Genomic DNA, 22,990 nt, shown 5'->3' on the forward strand with positions numbered 1-22,990 from the left:
ATGCATTGAGTTTGCTGTTATACTACTACTTCCTTTCCAGGCAATAACTGGCCAGTTGGTTCAGCAGCACTCATTAATTTGTTGTCAAGTAGTGTGGCTTATTAGCAAGTATTGGTCATATAAATTGGTTGTATGACTTTGGATAAGTCATTTTACTTCTGGGCACTGATAACTTGCATGTTTATCATACAGTTGGATTTGGTGGTCCCTAAGATTCCTTGGGTCCTTAGAAGATCTTCTGATCCTTGTTCACCTCTTCACATTGTGCCTCCTCCTCATTATCCCTTGCAGCTTTTCCTTTCGTGATACCTTACTCACTTCTTAAGTGAACTGCAACCATGCTCTCTTAGAGTTTTGAATGTAAAAAAGTCAAAATTAAATCACAAAATTTCTGCAAGAACGCAAAGAATTTTGCTGCTTAGTGAGTGCTGCCATCTTGTGTCTACCATTTTATGAGAGAAAAAATTTTAAATGAGAAAAATAATATATTTAAGTATTTTTTGGTTTGTTTCAGGTGGATTTTTTTTCTTAAGCCTAGTCATTATATTTAGTGGCCCAGCAACCTTGGTCATATTGAAATGACGATGTCAATTAGAAAACAGTTTAACACTTGTTTGTAATACATCCTTTTCTGTTATCCTGTAGTCAAACACAGTGTAATTGAGATATGAAAACTAATATGAATCTGTGTTGGGGTTCAAAATAATTCCATTTCAAAGTCGTTTTTAAAGAATTAGTATAAGATGTGAATTCTTCTGTGATGTATGCTCAGCAGTATTAGTATTACATCTCTTGGTGGTTAGACCCCATTATGTGCAGTTGTTCACCTTAAAACTGTGCTGTCCTATTTATTGACAACAGATTGTCAAAGGAAGATGGAAGAGCGACACAAAGTATTTTTTGCTGTGATGTAGTCACTTGTACCAAAAAAAAAGAGAAAACTTTAAATGAAACTGACTATAAAAACAGATGACACTGAGAGAATTTTGGCATTAATCTTTCAGATGTCTTTAAAAATAGTCTGTCACCCTTTATAGACATTTGCTTTTAACAGACAATGTGTGTTTCTTTGAACGTGTTAAATGGCTTATTACAGCTTTTGTTCTTTTAAAAACCTAGAATGTGATTATTTTTAAAAATTACTGTTTTATATCCATGGAGTTGTAGCTTTGGAAGAAAACTAAAAATCATAGTTCTTGGAGGCAAGAATTCCCTGGTTCTGATACTGGGCACACTTTTAAAATGAAAATCATCATCTCCCTTACAACACTGACCATATACTCTGTTCTTATTATATATCTATTCCCTTGCTTTCTTCTTCCTTCTGCTTTTACAGCAGAAGAGTCTAGGTGGCTTCATGACTTACTCAGGCTCACAAGACCAGTGTATGTCAGAATTGTGTAGAACTAAGTGTTCTGGCCCTCGTTTAGGACAAGAAAACAGTAAAGTCACCAAGAGTAGTATTTTTAATTTCCAAATTACTGTGTAGTATTTAATTTCCCTTGGCTATTTTGTTAAAATATTTTGTTTTAATTTTAGGCCGCTGAGAGATATGATATATTTGATCCAAGACAGTCCATTTCAGTCCAGGAATCTACAGTGGTGACAAGGACATGGGACTCCTCCTGCCAGATTCCAAATGGGTCAAGACAATTGACATCCTGGCTGACAACTGTGAAAAAGAACCTTGGATTATTTTATTTTATTTTTGTGGAACACCACAATCCCAAATCCATAGGACACATCAGGTAACCTAACCTCTCTTATCATTTAAGAAAAATTAGAGATTTTTATTTCAAAATCGTAGGCAATCAGAGTACTTTAAATAACTTCTTCCCCCTTACTAACTTTACTGTTTTGAGAATGAATCACTTAACTTTGGTATGAATATAATTAAGGAAGACTTTTTTTTTTTTTTTTAAGCTTTTCAGATGTATTTATGGATTCCTAAGATAGGTTTAGGTATTTCATTGCAAAACATTCTTTTAGGAAAAGAAATCTTGAATTTTCCATGTAGAAAAAACAAGGTCTACTGGATTTTTCCCTTCTCAAGATTTAATTATGAAATTTTGAGAAACACAGAGAAGTTGAAGGAATTTTACAGTGAAACCATTTAACCACCCCTGCATTCTACCATCAACATTTTATTATACTTGCTTTAACCTGCATCTGTCCATCTGTACCCATCCCTCTACCTATTCAGTTTATCTTCATTTTTTTGATGCATTTTGAAATAGATTGTCCTTACCACACACACACAAATTTAATTATGTGAGGTGATGGATTGCATTACCTGGAGCAGTGGCCACAGGACTGGAAAAGATCAGTTTTCATTCCAATCCCAAAGAAAGGCAATGCCAAAGAATGCTCACACTACCGCACAATTGCACTCATCTCACATGCTAGTAAAGTAATGCTCAAAATTCTCCAAGCCAGGCTTCAGCAATATGTGAACCGTGAACTTCCTGATGTTCAACCTGGTTTTAGAAAAGGCAGAGGAACCAGAGATCAAATTGCCAACATCCGCTGGATCATAGAAAAAGCAAGAGAGTTCCAAAAAAACATCTATTTCTGCTTTATTGACTATGCCAAAGCCTTTGACTGTGTGGATCACAATAAACTGTGGAAGATTCTGAAAGAGATGGGAATACCAGACCACCTGACCTGCCTCTTGAGAAATTTGTATGCAGGTCAGGAAGCAACAGTTAGAACTTGACATGGAACAGCAGACTGGTTCCAAATAGGAAAAGGAGTTCATCAAGGCTGTATATTGTCACCCTGTTTATTTAACTTATATGCAGAGTACATCATGAGAAACGCTGGACTGGAAGAAACACAAGCTGGAATCAAGATTGCGAGGAGAAATATCAATAACCTCAGATATGCAGATGACACCACCCTTACGGCACAAAGTGAAGAGGAATTAAAAAGCCTCTTGATGAAAGTGAAAGTAGAGTGAAAAAGCTGGCTTAAAGCTCAACATTCAGAAAACGAAGATCATGGCATCCTGTCCCATCACTTCATGGGAAATAGATGGGGAAAACAGTGGAAATAGTGTCAGACTGTATTTTTCTGGGCTCCAGAATCACTGCAGATGGTGACTGTAGCCATGAAATTAAAAGACGCTTACTCCTTGGAAGGAAAGTTATGACCAACCTAGATAGCATATTGAAAAGCACAGACATTACTTTGCCAACAAAGGTTCGTCTAGTCAAGGCTATGGTTTTTCCTGTGGTCATGTATGGATGTGAGAGTTGGACTGTGAAGAAGGCTGAGCGCCGAAGAATTGATGCTTTTGAAGTGTGGTGTTGAAGAAGACTCTTGAGAGTCCCTTGGACTGCAAGGAGATCCAACCAGTCCATTGTGAAGGAGATCAGCCCTGGGATTTCTTTGGAAGGAATGATGCTAAAGCTGAAACTCCAGTACTTTGGCCACCTCGTGCAAAGAGTTGACTCATTGGAAAAGACTCTCATGCTGGGAGGGATTGGAGGCAAGAGGAGAAGGGGACGACAGAGGATGAGATGGCTGGATGGCATCACTGACTCGATGGACGTGAGTCTGAGTGAACTCCGGGAGTTGGTGATGGACAGGGAGGCCTGGCGTGCTGCGATTCATGGGGTTGCAAAGAATCGGACATGACTGAGCGACTGATCTGATCTGATCTGATCAAATAATCATATTGTACACCTTAGGCTTATATGTTATTATATATCAGTTATATCTCAATAAGTCTAGAAAAAAATAGCAAGTGGTTTATAACTTCTGCTCTTCAGGTTCACGTATTTCATATGTCCTAAAATGAGAGCTCTATCTGATAGGTTCCTATTTGATATTCAGTGTAAAGTTCCCATTGTTGTCTTAAACTCACTGAAGATATGAAATATATTGGCTTCTTTTGTATTTGATCTCCTTTGAAGTACTAAAGCATCTGGTAATGTATGTTGTTTGGCCCTGAGTCATGTAAATCAGGAGAGTTTTCAATGCTTGATTCATAATGCTGGACAGTTAGTGCAAATTCACAACTGTATTTTGTATAGAATGTCACTATTTTTTAAGTTATTTCCTTTTGGAATTGCAAGTTAATTTAAGAAATTAGAAATTTTAGGAATGCTAAATGAAAGCTCTGAAGCTATGACAGGAAGATTTTGTCCCTATGACAGGGACAATACTCGTAATATCCCTTCAGATAAAAAGGTTTCTGATGTCAGCCCAGTACATATCTATAACTCTCCATCCATTACCTTTCATCTGGATAGGACTTATTCCTTAATGTTTCTTATGAACTTTCACAGTGGTGTGCACATCAAAATCACCTCATACCCTTTATATCCCTTATCTCATTGTCTCATGATTTTTTTTTAATTTGGATATATTTGCCACTAAACTGTATGCTCTTTGGAAGCAGGAATTTTGCATTTATCCATGTATATTTGACATTATTCCTGGAACATAGAAGATACTTAGTCAGTGTTGTGCACTAACTGAATGTAAGGGATGTTTCAAACTGAATTAAAATTTTTTTCTTGCTTGCTAAGGCTTCAAGTTCCCTGTAGAATTCTAAAATAACCTTTGCTAATGAGGATGTCTGATACTGTTACTATAAAAAATGATACTGAAACAATGAAGGATTTGGAGGCAGAAGTGAAAGATACAACTGGAGTTGAAAATCTTACCAAATCAGAAAACTATGGGAAGATTCTGGCAGAGAAGAATGAACGTTGTATTGACAACAATATTGATTTGCAGGTAAACAAGATTTTTTCCTCTGGCTACAAGTATTAAATATTCAATACATAATTATACTTTTCATACAACACTCACTTTCAGAATTGTATAAGGGTAAGATGACCCGTTGTGACATGTCTATCAGCTGCTTTGTGTGGTCACCTGGATTAGCTTGTTGAATCTAGCTCTTTGATTTGCTTGTATCACCTATTTCTTTTTATTCGTATGTGGCTAATATTGTTTTTTCTAGTGGCTTTATACTTTTTCATTCCGTTTTACACCTATCAGTGTTGTGAGAGTTCAAAATAACCTAAGATTAGAAGAGATTAGAATAGAGAGATTGTAACTGCAGGAGTTCTGTTGGCAAAAACAGCCCTGGGGAAGCAATTGATAACTGTGACTGAGGGGAAAAAAGAGATTGATGAAGAAAAAAGGTCACTTGAGGCTTTTGATGATACACGTGTATGATGACCTAGCACTAACCACTGAGAAGGCTTTTAATTCCAGGCATAGATGACAATTGATGATGGTCCACAGATTCAAGGTAGGTAAAAATTGTGTCAAGTAGTACTTAACAATGCTTACTTATAAGTGTTCTTGTTATTTGTTGCTATACAATGGATAATCACAAAATAAGGGCTTGCAATTTTCAAATAACATTTTCTTTTTTAATATCTCGTGGTTTGTGTGTCGGGAAATGGAGCAATGGCTTGACTGAATGAATCTTGTCCATACAAGGCATCAAAAGAGATCCCTCACTGATATTTAAATGTCAGGTGGCCTGGCCCAAAAGGTCCATAACTGTTTTGCTCACTTATCTGGCTTGTTGGTGGCAATAGCTGGAATGTAAGCTGAGCTGGAACTAGGATAACATACCTGGACTGCCTCCAACACAATTGGCCCAGGTAATCAGACTCATTATGGGCAGCTCAGGGGTTCCAGAAAGTGTTTCAAGAGCCAAACAAAGCTGCAAGCATCCTTGTGACCTAGGCTTAGAACTCCCAGAATGTCACTTCCACTGTTGTCTGTTGATAACACTTGTTAGTAAAGCCAGCCCAGATTCAAGGGGAGAGGGCATTTGACCCTGTCTCTCAGTAGGAAAAACCTTTAATCTACCATAAGCTGTTAATTTAAAATACTATCTGATACTTCTGTTTTAGTTAGCCCTATACTTCTAAGTCACTTCAGTTGTGTCAGACTCATCGTGACCCTATGGACTATAGCCCACCAGGCCCCTCTGTCCATGGGATCCTCTAGGCAAGAATGTTGGAGTGGGTTGCCATTTCCTTCTCCAGGGGATCATCCCGACCCAGAGATGGAACCTGTGTCTCTTATGTCTCCTACATTGGCAGGTGGGTTCTTTACCACTAGCACCATCAGGGAAGCCCATAAACTGTTAAATTAAAATACTATGTCTTAAACTTTTGTTTTAGTTAGCATTTGGGGAGAAAAATACTCTTATCATTCTTTCTGCATCCTAAAGACCTTGAAGGCTATGTGCCAAAACTTATACTTTATTCTTTTAGAATAAATTAAGAAGGTTCTTTTAAAGGTTGTTTTATTCTTTCATTCACTCAAAAACTGTATTCTTCATTATGTGCCAGAAATGTGTTAGAAAATGATATCAACTCATACAGCAGTTAAAAAGCATTTAGATCCCACTGCTTAAGTAAAGTCAGGTGGCTATTATCTAAGAAATTTGGAGGAATAACACAAATTTGGAGGAATAACAGTTTTTCTAGTCATTTTTAGAAATAGCACTTTTTAAAACAAAAGATTGTCATGCCTGCCATCAGTACACCCAGTGATGGCAGAAAGTCAGTATCCTGATTGGATCAGAGAAAATGCTTAAATTCTCTTGCATTTGTGATTGAAATGGTAAAAGATATCTTTCTAGTCTCTTTTCGGCACCAAAGGTTCACTCTTCCAGGTCATGTTTCTCAACAGGCTATTAACTTGGATTATGGCATACACTGCATACATTTCCAGACCACTGCAGTAAAGCAAATACCACATTAAAGCGAGTCACACAGATTTTTTGGTTTCCCAGCACGTGTAAAAACACTATACTGTAGTCTGTTAAGGATGCAGTAGCATTATATATAAAAAAAATAGTCAGACCTTAATTAAAAATACCTTATTGCTAAAGATGCTAACCATCATCTGAACCTTTGACAGATCATAATCTTTTTGCCGTTGGAGTGTTTTGCCTTGATGTTGGTGGCTATTGACTGATCAGAGTGGTGGTTGCTAAAGGTCACTGGCAATGTCTTAAAATAAGGCATTGAAATTTGCTGCATCAATTTGCACTTCCTCTTATGTCCAGTTTCTCTGTAGCATGCAATGATGTATTTTACTTTCAGTAGAACTTCTTTCAAAATTGAAGTCAGTCCTCTCAGACTCTGTCGATGCTTCCTCAGTGAAGTTTATGTAATATTCTAAATCCGTTGTCATTTCAGTAATGTTCACAGCATCTTTACTAGGAGTAGATGCCATCTCAAGAAACCACTTTGCTCACTAGGCACAGGAAGCAACTCCTCATCTATTAAAGGTTTATAGCGAAATTGCAACAGTTCAGCTACATCTTCAGGCCCTTTTTTTTTTTTTTTTTTTTTTTAGGATAGTGTTTTTCATTGTCTCTCTCTTTTTTTTTTTTTTTAATGTTTATCTATTTATTTTTGGCTGTGTCAGGTTTAGTGGCGGCATGCAGGATCTTTGTTGAGCTGCATAGGCTTCTCTCTAGTTGTGGTATGTGGACTCAGTAGTTCTGGCACATGGGCCTAGTTACCTGTGGCTGGGATATTAGTTCCCCAACCAGGGATTGAACTCATGTCCCCTGCATTGCAAGGCAGATTCTTAAACACTGGACCATCAGGAAAGTCCCCAGGCCCCACTTCTAATTCTAGTTCTCTTTCTGTTTCCACTCCATATGCAGCTACTTCCTCCACTGAAGTCTTGAACCCCTTAAAGTCATCCATGAGGGTTGGAATCAAATTCTTCCAAACTCCTATTAATGTTACTATTCTGACCTCTTCCCATGAATCACCAGTGGCATCTAGAATGGTGAATCTTTCCAGAGGCTTTCTGGGCTTTGCCCAGATTCATCAGAAGAATCACTATCTGTGGTAGCTATAGCCTTACAGAATGTATTTCTTAAGTAATAAGACTTAAGAAATTGAAAGAACTTGAAAGTTGAAATTACTTATTGATCCATGGGCTGCAGAATGATGTTGTGTTGTTAACAGGCATAAAAACAATATGAATCTAGTTGTACATCTCCATCAGAGCTCTTGGTGACCAGGTGTATTGTCAATGAGCAGTAGTATTCTGAAAGGAATCCTTTTTCTGAGCAGTAGGTCTCAACAATGCACTTAAAATATTCAGTTATGCATGTTGTAAATAAATGTGCTATCATCTAGGCTTTGTTGTTCCATTGATAGAGCACAGGCAAAATAGGTTTAATATAATTCTTAAGGGCCATAGGATTTTCAGAGTGGTAAATGACCACTGACTTCAACTTAAAGTCACCAGCTGCGTTAATCCCTAATAAGAAAATCAGCCTGTTCTTTGAAGCTTTGAAGCCAGTCATTGACTTCACCTCCCTAGCTATGGGAGTCCTAGATGGCATCTTTTTCCAATAGAAGGCTGTTAGATCTGGCTAACTTGCTGCAGCTTCTACATGAGCACTTGGTATTTCACCTTGCATTTTTATGCTGTGGAGATGGCTTCTTTCCTTAAAATCTGTGAACCAACTTCTGCTGGCTTTAAACTTCTACATCTTCCTCACCTCACTCCACCTTCATAGAACTGAAGAGAGTTGGGGCTTTGCTCTAAATTAGGCTTTGGCTTAAGGGAATGTTGTTGCTGGTTTGATTTTCTATCCAGACCACTAAAACTTTCTCCATATCAGCAGTAAGGAAGTTTCACTTTCTTATCGTTCATGTTTTCCCCTGGTGTAACACTTTTAATTTCCTTTAAGAACTTTTCCTTTGTACTCACAACTTGACTAATTGTTTGGCAAACAGGCCTAGCTTTCAGCCTATCTCAGCTTTCAGCATACCTTCCTCACTATGCTTAATTTCTAGCTTTCAATTTAAACTGAGAAAGATGTGACTCTTACCTTCTCTTGAAGACTTGCTGCTGCTGCTGCTAAGTCTCTTCAGTCATGTCCGACTCTGTGCAACCCCATAGATGGCAGCCCAGCAGGCTCCCTCGTCCCTGGGATTCTCCAGGCAAGAACACTGGAGTGGGTTGTCATTTCCTTCTTCAATGCATGAAAGTGAAAAGTGAAAGGGAAGTCGCTCAGTCGTGTCCAACTCTTCGAGACCCCATGGACTGCAGCCCACCAGGCTCCTCTGTCCATGGGATTTTCCAGGCAAGAGTACTGGAGTGGGGTGCCATTGCCTTCTCCCCTTGAAGACTTAGATGTAGGATTATTAACTGGCCTGATTTCAACATCGTTGTGTTTCAGGGAATAGGGGTCCCTGGGGAGAGGGAGAAACTGGAAATGACTGTCTAGTTGGCAGAGCAGTCAGAACACACACCACATTTATTGGTTAAGCTTGCCATCTTACAAGGGTGTGGTTTGAGGCGCCCAAAATAATTGCAGTGGTAACATCAGACGTCACTGATGACAGATCACCATGACAAACAAAATAATAATGACAAAGTTTGAATAATTGTGATAATTGCCAAAACATGACAGACACAAAGAGAGCAAACGCTGTTGGAAAAATGGTGCTACTTGAAGCAGGGTTGCAACAAACCTTCAATTTGTAAAAGCACAGTATCTGCCAAGCACAGTGAAACGAGGTGTGCTTGTATTACATTTTCTGCCATGTCTCTTGTGTTGCTCTTGGTGGTAAACACAAAAACGTTCTGATGACCACTATTGAATCATGGCTCAGTGGTTCATACTGCAGGAGAATTTCATGCAGTCCGCAAACACTTGCTGAAAACATATTCCATGGCAAGGAAATAGTGTAATAAGGAAAAATGGGCTTGGTCTCTCATATCACGTTCCATATAGCATGGTGAGTATAAAGACTGGGAAGAGGAAAAAAGAGAATACGAGAGTTCGTTTTATGTTAATCCACTGAAATGCTGTATTCCTTGTTTATTCAAATGTTTTTTAAGATTTTACTTTTACATGGATATATTTACTCTGCTTGGAGATTTTGAGGTTCAACATGCCTCTATACAAGGTATCTGGCAAGGGGTTTACAGTCGAAATAATGTACACAGAGATTTTAGGAATGGAAGTAGACAAAATTAGAAAAATTTTTTTGTTTTAATATAAATAAGTCAACTGTTTTAAGAATGAAAAGGGAATAGTGTCTTGTTAAAAAAAAAAATCTGTTTTATATAGTTACCTCTTAATATGGAGTTACCTATTACAAAATGCCTTTTTTTCTAAGATACTAGTAGACATTTCATCTTCTTTTTCTACCTCTAAGATACTTCCTGAAGGTTTCATTTTAAACAGCAACTATTATTTTTACTCAAATTTACATGTATGTGCTGATTAAAAGTGACTTAGGAAAATGGAAATGTTTTCTTAAGAAAGCAAACTTTTCATCTGTTTCCAAGTCTTAATTTCCTGACCATCCTTTTAGTATTTTATTGAGGAAAACTAATTTTTGAATGAAGGGATGTCATAGTATAAAATTAATATAAAGAACTCTTATGATTTTCTACTATTTGTTAAAGATATTTTTATATAAACTGTTCTTTTATCCATTTGTTCACTGATATGTGATCCAAACTTAGATGATTCCCTGGTGTCAGAGATTGCATGGATCTATAAAACAGAGATAAGCACTACTGAGTATCTTGGGAATGGACTCAGACTGTGCCATGTGATGCTACCTTAAAGTTAGAATAACCTTCATCATAGCTGGAATAAACTTTAAATTATTGTACCTTTTTTGATTTTCTTATCTGGGTGCTCTCCTGTCAGGCCTCATCTTTTTTCATTTTATTTTTTGTTTACCTCCATCCATTCATTCATGTGCTCACTTGAGAAGACATAAGTTCTATCTTCAGAGAATAAATGGTTCTGGAAACTGTAAAGTACAAGAGGACAGTTGCCCAAGGTGCCTTTTTTTTTTTTTTTAATGGAGCATGTGTATTATGTGGCCAGTTTCTTCATTCTAACTTGGTTATGAGACTGAAACCATTCCTCACTCTGCTTTATCATGCTGAAGAATTCATCTGAGGGGGAGGGAGATGGATGCTGAGTTGTCACATCAAAGGAAGCAGCATTATTCTAGCAGTATCCATCCTTGTTTAAACCGTCCCCTGTTAGAGGTTTGAGGTTACATGATATGCTTCATGTTCATAACTGATGTGCTGGAGAATTGGTGTTGAATTTATAGCAGCAGCAGTACAGAAAATGTGATGTATTTTATCCATGTCAATAAAGGAATGACCTGGTCTTGTTCTACAGAGAGTGGAAATTGGAAGTCAAACACCCTTTGTATTCTAAAACAGGGTCTCAAACATTTTGTAATTTTTATGTATATATTGTTAGGAGTCTTGGTGCTGTTAGTTAATCTGTCTTTGAATACAGTGTTTAATATAGCACTCAATAAATGATGCCAGTTGTCAGTGGATGAGTAATCAACTAATAGCTCTGCTAGTAATTGATTTTTTCTTCAATAAAGCTACATAAGCCATGATAATAATAACAATAATATCATCAAGCTGGAGAGAGGCCAGCAGACATTAGACATCCATCTCCTTGAATGTTTCCAAGCAGATATTATCTTAATTAATAGAAAGCTCTTTGACCACTTCTTGTATAAATAATTTCACTTGTATGACAGTGTTGATTGTGTTTTTTATTCAGTTTTATTAGGGACTATAATCTTTTAAGAATTTTTATGACTACATTTAGAGTTAATTCAAGCAATCTGTCACATTAATCTCAAGAAGTTCACTTTCCCACATAATTGCTATGGAGTTCTGAATTGTTGGTATGGTCCCAAATAATTATGCAAAGAGTTTTTGATTAGCATTGTTTCTATTGCCACACACACACTATTCCTATAAATGAATTCAAGTAAAGTAGCAGAACACAAAGTCAGCACACAAAAATCAGTTGGATTTTTATATGTAAACAGTGAACAATCTGAAAAGGAAATTGCAAAAGCAGTTCGATATGCAGAAGGATTAAACAGAATAAAATACTTAGGAATTAACTTAATCAAGGGGGTGAAAGATTTGTTCAGTGAAAACTACAAAACAATGCTGAAAGAAATTACAGATGACATAATTAAATTGAAGTATATTCATTGTCTTGAATTGGAGACATCAGTATTGTTAAAGTGTTAATACTGCCCAAAGTGATCTACAGATTAGTGCAATTCCCATCAAAATCAAATGTCATTTTTGCAAAAATAGAAAATCCCATTCTAAAATTCATGTGGGACTTCAAAGGACCTGGAATAGTCAAAACATTCTTGAAAAAGAACAAAACTGGAGGGGTCAGTTCATGACTTCAAAACTTACTACACAGCTACAGTAATCAAAGCAGTCTGGTGCTGGCATAAAGACAGACATATAAACCAGTGGAATAGACTAGAGAGCCCAGAAATAAATTCTTGGATATATGATTGGATGATTCTTGATAGGAGTGCTAAGGCAATGAAGAAAGGATAGTCTTTTTTTAAATGGTGCTGGGAAAACTAGATGTCCACAGGCAAAAGAATGAGCTTGGACTCTTACCTAAGACCATATATAGAAATTAACACAAAATGAATCAAAGACCTCTAAGAGCTGTAAAACTCTAAAATTCTTAGAAGAAAACACTGGAGGAAAGCTTCGTGACTTGGTTTTGGTGATGACTTCTTAGACATAACACCAAAGGGGCCAGCCAAGAGAGCTTTCTTAGTCCCCAGGCCTGCCTCTAAGACATTCCGCTGCCCAAGATGCCTGTTATAAACTGCACACCCAAGAGGAAAGGGACCATAGTGCCAGAGCTGCTGGACCCATTTATAAAGTCAACAACTTTAAGAAGGGCAAAGGCTGAAGACTGCAAAACCACAAAAGAGACTGAAGGAGGTGTGGGGTGAGACTGCCAAGATTCTGCATCTCAGCAAGCTCCCAGGTGATGCCAGTATTACCCATTTACAGGTCTGTGGGCAGTACGTTGAACAGCACTGATACAAGAAAACAACTGTTAAGCTGTGGAAGATTCTCCTATCAAATGATTAGTGAAGCCATATACCCTGCCCCTTGGCATCTTCCAGGATCACAGGCCCTGTGTGATGCCCACAGCAAAAACCTACATTGCAGAGAAGACATGCTGATCTTGTCCCCACAGAGTGGGAGGAAAGTTGCTGGAACAGCTCACTTTTACCAGAGAGAGAATGGTATTTCTAAGAAAAAAGTCAGTGCTCAGGTCTAGGGCAAAAGTGTTTATTGATGGCCTCAGGGTGGCTGGGTTTCCATTTGAAAACTGCACACCTTTGTGAAAGTTACCTTTACCACCACCATCCTTCATGAACCTGAGGAAGAAATACCAGAGGAACAATGCCCTCTGATGACATTTCTTCCAAAAAGGATCCTGAATTGGCTAGAGGAGCTCAAGGTTATGACCAGCCATTTTGGCATTAGAGTCACAGAACTCAAGAGTCGCAACTCAGAATTGAGCCCCACAAACCCGTTTTTCAGAAGCTTATTTCAATGAATTGCCAGTGTCACCTGGAGATCCAGTGGCACAGGCAGGACTCAACCCTAGCCTTCTACCTTTGTGTACTTCTGGAGCACCATGCTGCCCCATTCATGATCTTTCCCAACCTTGTTTGGGCCCAACTCCCCTAAAACTAGCATCTGTGTTTAGTGCATTTTACAGTGAACTCAGACTTTTTGAATCTTGTATAAGTTTCAACATTTGCTGAAATGAGGACACTCCAAAGGGCCACCCTTGGAATGGGACTTGCTTTTAATTTTTTGAGACTTCACTGATGAGAGCCAGATAAGACACCAGATTGATTTTAAGTTGGTTGGATTTGAAAGGGTTAAGTAAAGTGTTTCTCCGCCACCCCCCACCCCCCCACACACACACACAAATAAACCACCAGTTGGTTCAGTAAGTGCTCAGTGTCTTTATCAAGCTGGTAAGGGGTGAAGACTCGGGACATGTGAATCTTACTTTATCTTGATTCATGCCACAAGAAGCTTTCTTTAGCTGAAAGCTGTTGCGGAGACATTCCAGGATGGCTAACGGAGCTTTATTAAGCAGTATATCAACCATGAGTTTTACAGAAGTGTCGAAAGTGTTCTGAAGACCATCTTGCAGTTTGCCCCGAGCCACCCAACTTTCTTTGCTGAGAGGTTGTACTATTCTGTGAAAGATGCTGGCACAGACGACTTCATGCTGGTCAGGATTGTGGTCCCTTGAAGTGATATTGATCATGTAACATGTATTGGGTTGGCCAAAAAGTTGGTTTAGGTTTATGCATATGTTATAGAAATGCCCTAAGGAACTTTTTGCCCGACCCAATAGAAGAGATGTTCAGTCAAATGTATCAGAAGACTCTGGACCCAGTAGTTTCAAATGACATGAGAGGAGATCATCAAAGACTACTTCTGACCATTGTGGGCCAGTAAGAGGGATCTTTTTAATGAAGCCATTCAAACCTAATCCTTTAAGAGAAGACTGACCCACATACAACAATATTAACCATCACCTAAGGAAAAAGCTTTTTACTGAAGACTATGTCAGGGTAATGTATTTGGTTTGCACATGTGGTTATTGCCTTAACTCCAGTGTTATTTTTTCTCTATGTACAATCAATGTGAAGCTGTATCACAGTATTTTAGTAATAATTCAGTGTTTATTCTTACTGATCTCATGTTCTTACTCTAATCAGTATCAAAATTTGGTACTCTTGATTAGCATAATGAAGCATGATTCACATTGTTCTTTTTCTAATCAGAGTACCAAATTGGAAAAAAAAAAATCACAATCTCTTAAGAAGAAGTGGGGGGAAACATAGGACAAAAGCTTTACAACATTGAATTTGGCAGTGATTTCCTGGCTGTCACAGCACAAGCTGGCAATTTGGACTTAATGAGAATTTAAAATTTTTTTTACAGCAAAAGACTATAAATAGAGTAAAAAGACAATCCATAGACAAAGAGAAAATATTTGCAAATCATTTGTCTGAGAAGATATTATAACCATAATATATAGAGAACTCCTAAAACACAACAACAAAACCCCAAACAACCCAATTCAAAAATGGAGAAAGGATTTAAATATACACATTTTTAAAGAAGTTATACAAATGGCCAGTAAGTACATGAATAGATACTTAGCATCACTAATCACTATGGAAATGCAGATCAGAAATATGAGATACTATGTTATACCATTAGGAGGGCTACTATCAAAAAGTAGAAAAACAAGTGTTGGCAAGGATGTGGGGAAATTAGAACTCTTGTACACTGTTGTTGGGAATTTAAAATGATACAGACATTATGGGAAACAGAATGGCAGTTCTTAAAAAAATTGAAAATGGAGTTAGTGTGTGATCCAGCAATTACACTTCGGGATATACACCAGAAGAATTGAAAGCAGAATCTTGAAGAGATATTTGTACACCCGTGTTCATAGCAGCATTAATCACAATAGTTAAACATGGAGTCAAGCCAAATGCATTTATCTTCAGATAAAGAGATAAGCAAAATATGGAATATGCATACAATGAAATAACATGTAGCCTTAAAAAAGAAAGAAATTATGTGATATGCTGCAACATGGATAAACTCGGGGGTTATTATACTAACTGTCAGTCATTAAAAGATAAGCACTTTGTGATTCCACTAACATGAGGTACTTTGATTCAAAATCAGAGACGGAAAGTAGAATGGTAGTCACCAGGGGTTAGAATGAGAGAAGATGGGGAGTAATGTTTAATGGCTACAAGATGAAAAGAGTTACAGATATGCAGTGTGTGGATGGTGACAACATTTTGAATATATTTAAACTGAACTGCACACTTAAAAATGATTAAAATGGTAAATTTTATATGTACTTCTCCACAGTAAAAAAAAAAAAAAAATTGAGAAAGAGGCTTGGCTTGGGCTGAGCTAAAATATGCAAATATATGTAGGCCACATGGAGGGTGGAGGGGTGGAGCGGAATGGGGGTGGAAAAGTGAAAGACATGCTTTAAATAATAAAATCCACTTTAGAAATAATTCATTCTTATTTAAAACCAAACTTCTTTTCTCTGTTGTGTTTGCATGTATGTATGTGGCAGATTTTCTGGTATTTATTATGTAATTAGGATCTTTTATCATTTGATATGAAATAAGTGATTTTTATTGAATAATGCCACTTTGGCAGTTTATGCTTTACTTATGTAGTAGCTTTCTATTGCTGCATAACATACCACCACAAACTTAGAGGATTAAAACAATGTCCAGTTGTCAACTCATAGTTATGTAAGTTGGGAGTTCAGTTGAGCTCAACTGAGTTCTCTGCTTAGGGTTTCTCAAGGCTAAAAGCAGAGGTGTTGGCCAGGCTGGGGGCCCTTAATCTGAAGACTCTGGAGAAGAGTTTGTGTTCACACTCATACCAATAACAGCAGCGCCTTAGTGTTTGGCAGCTGGAGGTCTGAGGTCCGTGTTTCCTGGCTGACTTTTGGCCACAGGCCACTCTGTGCCCCGGGAAGCTGCCTGTAGCCCTCTTCTGTCCCCTCTGTCTTCAAAGCCAGCAGTGCAGTGTCAGGTCCTTCTCACCCTTTGCATCTGACCTGCCGCCTCCCTCCCAACCAAAGAAATTTTAAAGGGCTTGCTTGTTTGGGTGAGACCCAGCTGAATTATCTCTATCTTAAGAGCAACTGACTTGGTACTTTAATTACATATGCAAAATTCTTTCACAACCTTATTTAGATTAGCATTTCATTAATTTACCAGAGGTGGGCAATGTTAGAAGGCTATCTTGAGAATTCTATCAATCACAAATAGTATTTGACTCACAAGAAGGTTTTGTTTATAGGTGTGATATAAAGTGCACGGGACTAAGATTCTGAAGATCTTAGGTTCTGTTTGACTGTTTAGTAACACTGATCCTGGACTGTAAGGCTCTTGAGACCAACATCTGTGTCTTATTCATCTTTATAAGCCTACTATGTGGCACAGAGTCTGGCATGTAGCAGGAACTTAGAACATGTTAAGTCACATTGAGATAATTTTACGTCTCTGTGGTTTAAACTTCCTTCATCAAAGAACTCTTATGAGTTAAAACTGAGACGGTTAAAGCATGTGTAAATCTATGAAAATTCTAAACCATTACTATAGGGACAGTGTACAACCTCCCCAGAGCCCTTTTCTTTTTTCTTTTTTGAAAATATTTTTTTATATTTATTTGGTTGCACCAGGTCTTACTTGCAGCATGTGCAATTTAGTTCCCTGACCAACGATCAAACTGGGTCCCCTGCATTGGGGGCGGAGTCCTAACCACTAGACCACCAGGGAAGTCCCTCATTTTTTAAATCTATCATTTTACTGAACTTTTTCAAGAACTTTGAGAATTAATACAAGTAGTGTGAACTTTTATACAAGGGAAGTAAACTGACATAACTTGACTAGGATCACCTACTCATAAGCAAAACTAGAAATTTGAATCCAGTCCAGCATATGAATGCAGTTTTTACTTGCCAGTTAATGATTTTTTTCATTAAAAAATAAAATTTTAAGAGAAAATGAAGTGCCATTGATACTTAGTTTAGAACTGTAAGGGATTAAATCAGAAGACTGAAATAAATCATAAATTGTTTTCCTTAGAGCTTATTTAGTCATGTATATTTTGCTCATATTCATCTATTTATTTTTCTCCTGTTTTTTTCTGTAAACCCTTACTTTATGTAACATAGCCTCTTTTAAGTCCATGTGTAGTGGTAACAGAAACCCTCTTGAATAAATTAAAGAAGTGAGTAAACAGAAGACAGAACCAACATGGAGTTCTCTCAGCCAGTGCTGTCGTGTGCATTTGTGCGTGCCTCCGTACCATTTCTTCTCTTGAAGAAACAAAGTCATTTCTATTTTTTTCTTCCGTTTTTCTTTTGTTGTTGGTACTGCTGATTTTTACTGTTGAATAAATCCAGGGTCAAAATCCCAAGAGTACAGTGCTTCTTATTTCAAGTACTTTGACTTCAAAATGGGAGACAGACCACACTGGTGCTATAGATTATTGTTTCTGTTGGTTCTACAAGGAAGGCCTTTTTGGATTCTGGAATGAAATGGTGGCTTTTTTTCATATGTGAAGCATACTAATCTAGGTATTAAAGATGTTGTTTTATGACTGGTATCAAACTGGCTCCTTGGTTTTAATGAGTTTAAGTGATAGATACGTAAGCCTTGTACCGTTTGGGTTTGGGGTTAGAGAGGTAGATTAGAAGGAGATGGAAGCAAAGAAAATCTTCCAGAGTCCAGTTCACAAGCCCTTCAGCTGTTTTCTCAGGCCAAAGCCTGGTATCACAGACCAGAGCCACTCACCCGAGCGGGTTCCCCAATTGTGTGATTGAGGATCTGATGGTTAAGCTGAACATGCATATTGGAACTTTGCTCACTTTTCTTCATTTCTACTTCATTCTCTTACCCTTGACCAAACAAATAGGATTCCGACTGATAAACTGGGGTTGTACTGTGAAGTACAACCAAGACTACCAATAAGTCTAAGGCTTGGTGCAGTGATTTCTCTCTGGAAAAACTTAGAGATCATATAGTTAACCGAGAATATGGCTTCAGGGGAATTTTTAAGTTATTATGGAAAAGTTGTATTTAAGTAGTACTTCCAGTTAATGTAATTGCGATGAAATTTGCCCTTTTGATTTTGGCTTTTAGCACGGTGAAGTACAGTGCTAAAAAGGCTCAGTAGAGAAGTGGTGGTACTCTGATTCAATGAGCATTTGAAACATTGTCTTCAGTATCATAAGTTTGGAACTTTGCTAGGCACAGCTACTTAAAATTCCTCAAGGTTTCTTGTGGGTACCCCCCCCCAACTTTCACTAAAGTGTAATATGTTACAGAATACAAACAATGTGTATTTTATTTTGCTACTAAGACATTACCTTATAATTCAGTTTAGCTCAATCAACACAGAAATTATGGCTGTTTGCTCATTTAAAGAACATGGCCAACTCACAGAAGGATTTTAGAAAATCTTCTATAAGTGTGCTTTTGGGAGGAATCAATATTTCTTTACTTGAAACCAGCTCTGATTTCCTCATTTTCCGTTCTCTGTGCAGTTAGTTTCTCTGTGGCTTAGGATTATGAACTAAGAAACAATTTTTCTGTTTCAGTATGAAATTTAATGCAAATCTTTCTTGTGTATTCAGCGGCCATTGCAGTCATTTGGACAGACAGGAAAAAGGTCTAAGGTATAGTAAATATTTTGTGCTGGCATGCCAAGGGCCTTCCCTCATGCTTGATGAATCTTTGTTTTCATACAGCGCTGCATTCAGTTTAGTTTTGTCACATTTCGTTTGGGGCAGAAAGCTTATTTTGTTTTATTTGGGGTTTTTGTCTTGCCTAGTCGCTTTTGTGCATTGCTTTTATATCTTTAATGGTTCTTTATCTGTAGAGAAAATGGCTCTCATCATTCTTTGGGTTTTGAAATTGAAGTTACTCCCATTCTTGCTATTGCTATTATTTTTAAAACTGCAGTTATTGTTTTCCCTCATAACAAAGAGTTTTAATGGTATTTAATGATATATTTAACTTGCACATTTCACCTACATCTATACACAGCAGAAACTATTATAAAGAAATTTAAACTCTAGCCCTAGATTTATGAAATGTAGCGTTAATTTTAAATACTTTTCTTCAGTCAAGCTCAAAGTTAAAGCTAGTTCGGAGCCTTGCAGTGTGTGAAGAATCTCCACCACCCCCTACAGCAGAGATATCACAGGAGAACCAGGTAAAAAAAAAAAAAAACACCAAAACAATAAACAAAGCAAAGCAATTATTATTCACAGATACAATGGAAAAGCCTGCTTCCTGGAGAATATTTTTTCATAATGTTAAATAAAAGTTGTATGTGCATGTACATGTGTTGTATATGTTTTTACTGAGTAAACTACCAGTAAGTCTAAGGCTTATAGTTAACTGAGAATATGGCTTCAGGGGAATTTTAAGTTATTATGGAAAAGTTATATTTCAGTAGTACTTCCAGTTAATGTAATTGCGAGGAAATTTTCCCTTTTGATTTTGGCTTTTAAAAATTTGTCAAACACCTCTTGAGTGTGAAGTGGAGACTACCCAAGACTTCTGCTTGATATGTATCATTATGCTTAACCTGAATGCATGGTGAAGCCAGTCTTCATAATAGCTTGGCTCTAATAGTTGTCTAATATTTCTTATTCCATTGTTTATAAAGTATAGAACTACTGAGGCTCAACAAATAGTTTGGTTTTTTGCTTTTTATATATTTTTTTAATGCTATGACTTTACTTTTCTATTAATCTTAGCTACAGATTGATCTTTGTCTTATGTTACACTTGTACATTTACATATAATTATTTTCGGACCCCCTTAACGATGTTTATTAGTGTGACAACTTTGGCTGTTTGTGGCTTGTTCTGCTTTAAGAGTTTAAATAACCCGAAGTCCCCCTGTATCCTAAAAATTAGTTTCCAAAGAATTGAGGCAATATTTTGGTTAAGAGAGATGATTGAATAAAGGAGAAAGAGAAAAAAGAGCTATGACAGATTGTATACCCCCCTTTTTTTAATGCCAGTTGTATGTTTGTTGATTCAAGCAGAGACTGTTGATGCTTTGCCTTGATGTAGAAGACGATGCCATCAAACATATCTATAAATACTGAAGGTAGTTGTCACATGTTTAGAATGTGTTATGTTTTTAAAAAGCACTATGTGCTTTTATTTTATATAAGAAGATTTTTTAATAGATTATTGACAAAGTGTCAAGGAACATAGAGATCAAAATTTACTTTTGATTTATATTTAAAATCTTACATAAATAGAAGATAGTTGTATGTATTCTATAAAAACAGATATTTTTAAGCAATAAAAAATAAACTTCCAAAAAAATAGAAATATGCTCAAAATATTTTACTAAGAACGATTGCCTGGAGAACATTTTCAGATGTTAACTTGGCTTTTGCATGCTTGTTGATGAGGCTGAAGAGTTATTTATACACTCTGAAAAAAATTCAATACAATTGTGTTTTAAAAAGTTTTAAAAAGCAGTTTTACAAGTTCTTTTGTACATGTCAGAGTAACAAATACACCTGTTCAGGGTTGAGCAGTAGGCAGTGTAATGGGGTTTTTTTGAAAATTAATTTCTTCATTTTGTTGACCAAAATGTTACACCATCAGCCCCATAGAATAACTTGTCCAAGGAGATTGAGGAAATGAGAAGAGTCGGACATTCATAAGACTGTTAATCCAGAAAAAGTGTCTTCTTTTTGAGAAAAACTGTAACAAACATGATCTTTGGTTTGATGTGGTACATTTCACCTATCTGAAAATTATTATAGGAGGTAGAAGGGAGGTGGGGGTTCTTATAGTACTACATAAATTTGTCTAGTGAAAATTTATGTAAGAAATAAATTAGTACAAGGAGAATATGTTGTATACTGATGTATATATTATTCAAAAAAGCTGACTTGCAGCATATGGATAATGAATAAGCTGGTTATACCAAAATTCAGTTGTTCCACATAATATATTATTTCTCAATTTTTCTTGGATACAGTTAAATTTTTCTTTTGGGATAACAACCTATTATTACCTTCTCTGAACAAAAGATACTCTTTTTAATAGAAAGTCTTTTTCCAAGCGTTGAGTTAACTAAATTGCACCTAAATGGGAATTGAAAAATAAATTATTTCTCATAAAATGTACTAGCATCTAATCCTTGACAGCAGACACTTTCCAGCTAATAACGCTTGATTCAGAATGTGATTTTTGAGGAATTAATCTGGAATAAAACTCATTATTTGAAAGGTTGAGAGGCAATTAAAAAAGAGATGTCACTCGAGTCTGATGAGAGCTTATGAGAAGGAAATGACCTCAATAACTGATGTCAGTGACAGAGTGAAGAGTAAAGAAATTACGGCTGCCCATGGAGATAGTGCTATCATTTCAGTTATTTGTAGTCAAGAGAGTTTATGTATAAGGGCTTAGGCTTTTAAAATTAAAATATGTCTTGTTTATTTGCTACTGAAAACAAGGCCTCAGTACCAACTGAAGACAAGCCTAGATACATTATATCTGCTAGATTTTTAAATACAGTTCACCTTGATAAAATAGTTTAATATCTGTCTAAATGTGGAATCTTTTCTTCCAACATTGATTTCATAGATTATCCTTGAGTAACAGGATAGAAGTTATAAGTTAGGGAAACTTCTAAATATTCTACTTCTGAAACAATTCTGGGATTCATTTTTAAGTTAAAAATATAAGGAAAGTAGACTAGAAAGTGAGTCATAATGAGAAAAATGACTGACGAATACATGAAGTTGATTAACGCATGAGATTTGGTAAATAAGACAAAGGAGGGCATAAAGCAGATGTTTTGTCATTTTAGTGGAATTTGCCAGTGCCTCACTTTTGTCCTATATTCTGAGCACAACTTTGAACTAAGATGAAATAGGAATCAGAACTGAGAAAAGATAAAAATAGCAGTCAGAAACCCAATGGGGAGGGATATATATATACATATATATGTATATGTATTAGATCTGAAACTCTTCTGCCAAATACTATTTTAAATATATATATATGGGGAGAAAAATGTTTAATAGAAATCATGGTGGCTGCAAGTTTCAGAATCTTGAAATTTATATCCTTTCAGTATTGACTTACTGTACCTACTGCCACCACCAACCGTCACCCAGAAAAGCGAAGTCATTTACTAATATTTCCCATCACTAAAGAACAACTGTATACAGCAACTTAGCCTACATCTAGATAGGCTACACCTTTATCTTTAGTAGAAATGTTCTGGAAGTTTGTCTGTCTTAATAACTTTGCGTGAATAATCAAAGCCTTGTGATTTTTAACCTATTTCAGCTGTATTTCTAGTAATTCCTTTCTGTTCTGAAATTGCATGTCATGACATTGTTTTAAAAATGTAAAATTAGTTCTCCTTTTCAGTCTTAGACAATGGTTACTTTACAAGTAAATGTTACGTATCACTAAGGGAAACAATCTTGTCTGAAATCTTTCTAAAACAACTTTGTGGCACTTAGAGGAGGAACAGTGATAGTAGACTCAAACAGGAAA

The 22,990-nt window shown here is 36.7% G+C and overlaps 1 protein-coding gene across 8 annotated transcripts in view; it reads left to right on the forward strand.

Moving 5' to 3' along the window:
• The first annotated feature begins 1,608 nt into the window (after positions 1-1,608).
• Positions 1,609-22,990, forward strand: part of R3HDM1 (R3H domain containing 1) — a 95,997-nt gene continuing 74,615 nt past the window's right edge. For 6 of the 8 annotated variants that reach the window (XM_070389769.1, XM_005899490.3, XM_070389755.1 and 3 more), the window contains exons 1-4: positions 1,609-1,748; positions 4,536-4,746; positions 19,079-19,120; positions 19,570-19,659. In XM_070389769.1, the coding sequence (XP_070245870.1) occupies positions 4,576-4,746; positions 19,079-19,120; positions 19,570-19,659 (303 nt within the window). In that variant the 5' untranslated portion in view covers positions 1,609-1,748; positions 4,536-4,575. The remainder of the gene's footprint in view (positions 1,749-4,535; positions 4,747-19,078; positions 19,121-19,569; positions 19,660-22,990) is intronic. The other 2 variants (XM_070389773.1, XM_070389766.1) reach the window with 1 other exon arrangement.

The sequence above is a fragment of the Bos mutus genome, chromosome 2 (genome assembly GCF_027580195.1).
Source record: "Bos mutus isolate GX-2022 chromosome 2, NWIPB_WYAK_1.1, whole genome shotgun sequence".
NCBI lineage: Eukaryota > Metazoa > Chordata > Mammalia > Artiodactyla > Bovidae > Bos > Bos mutus.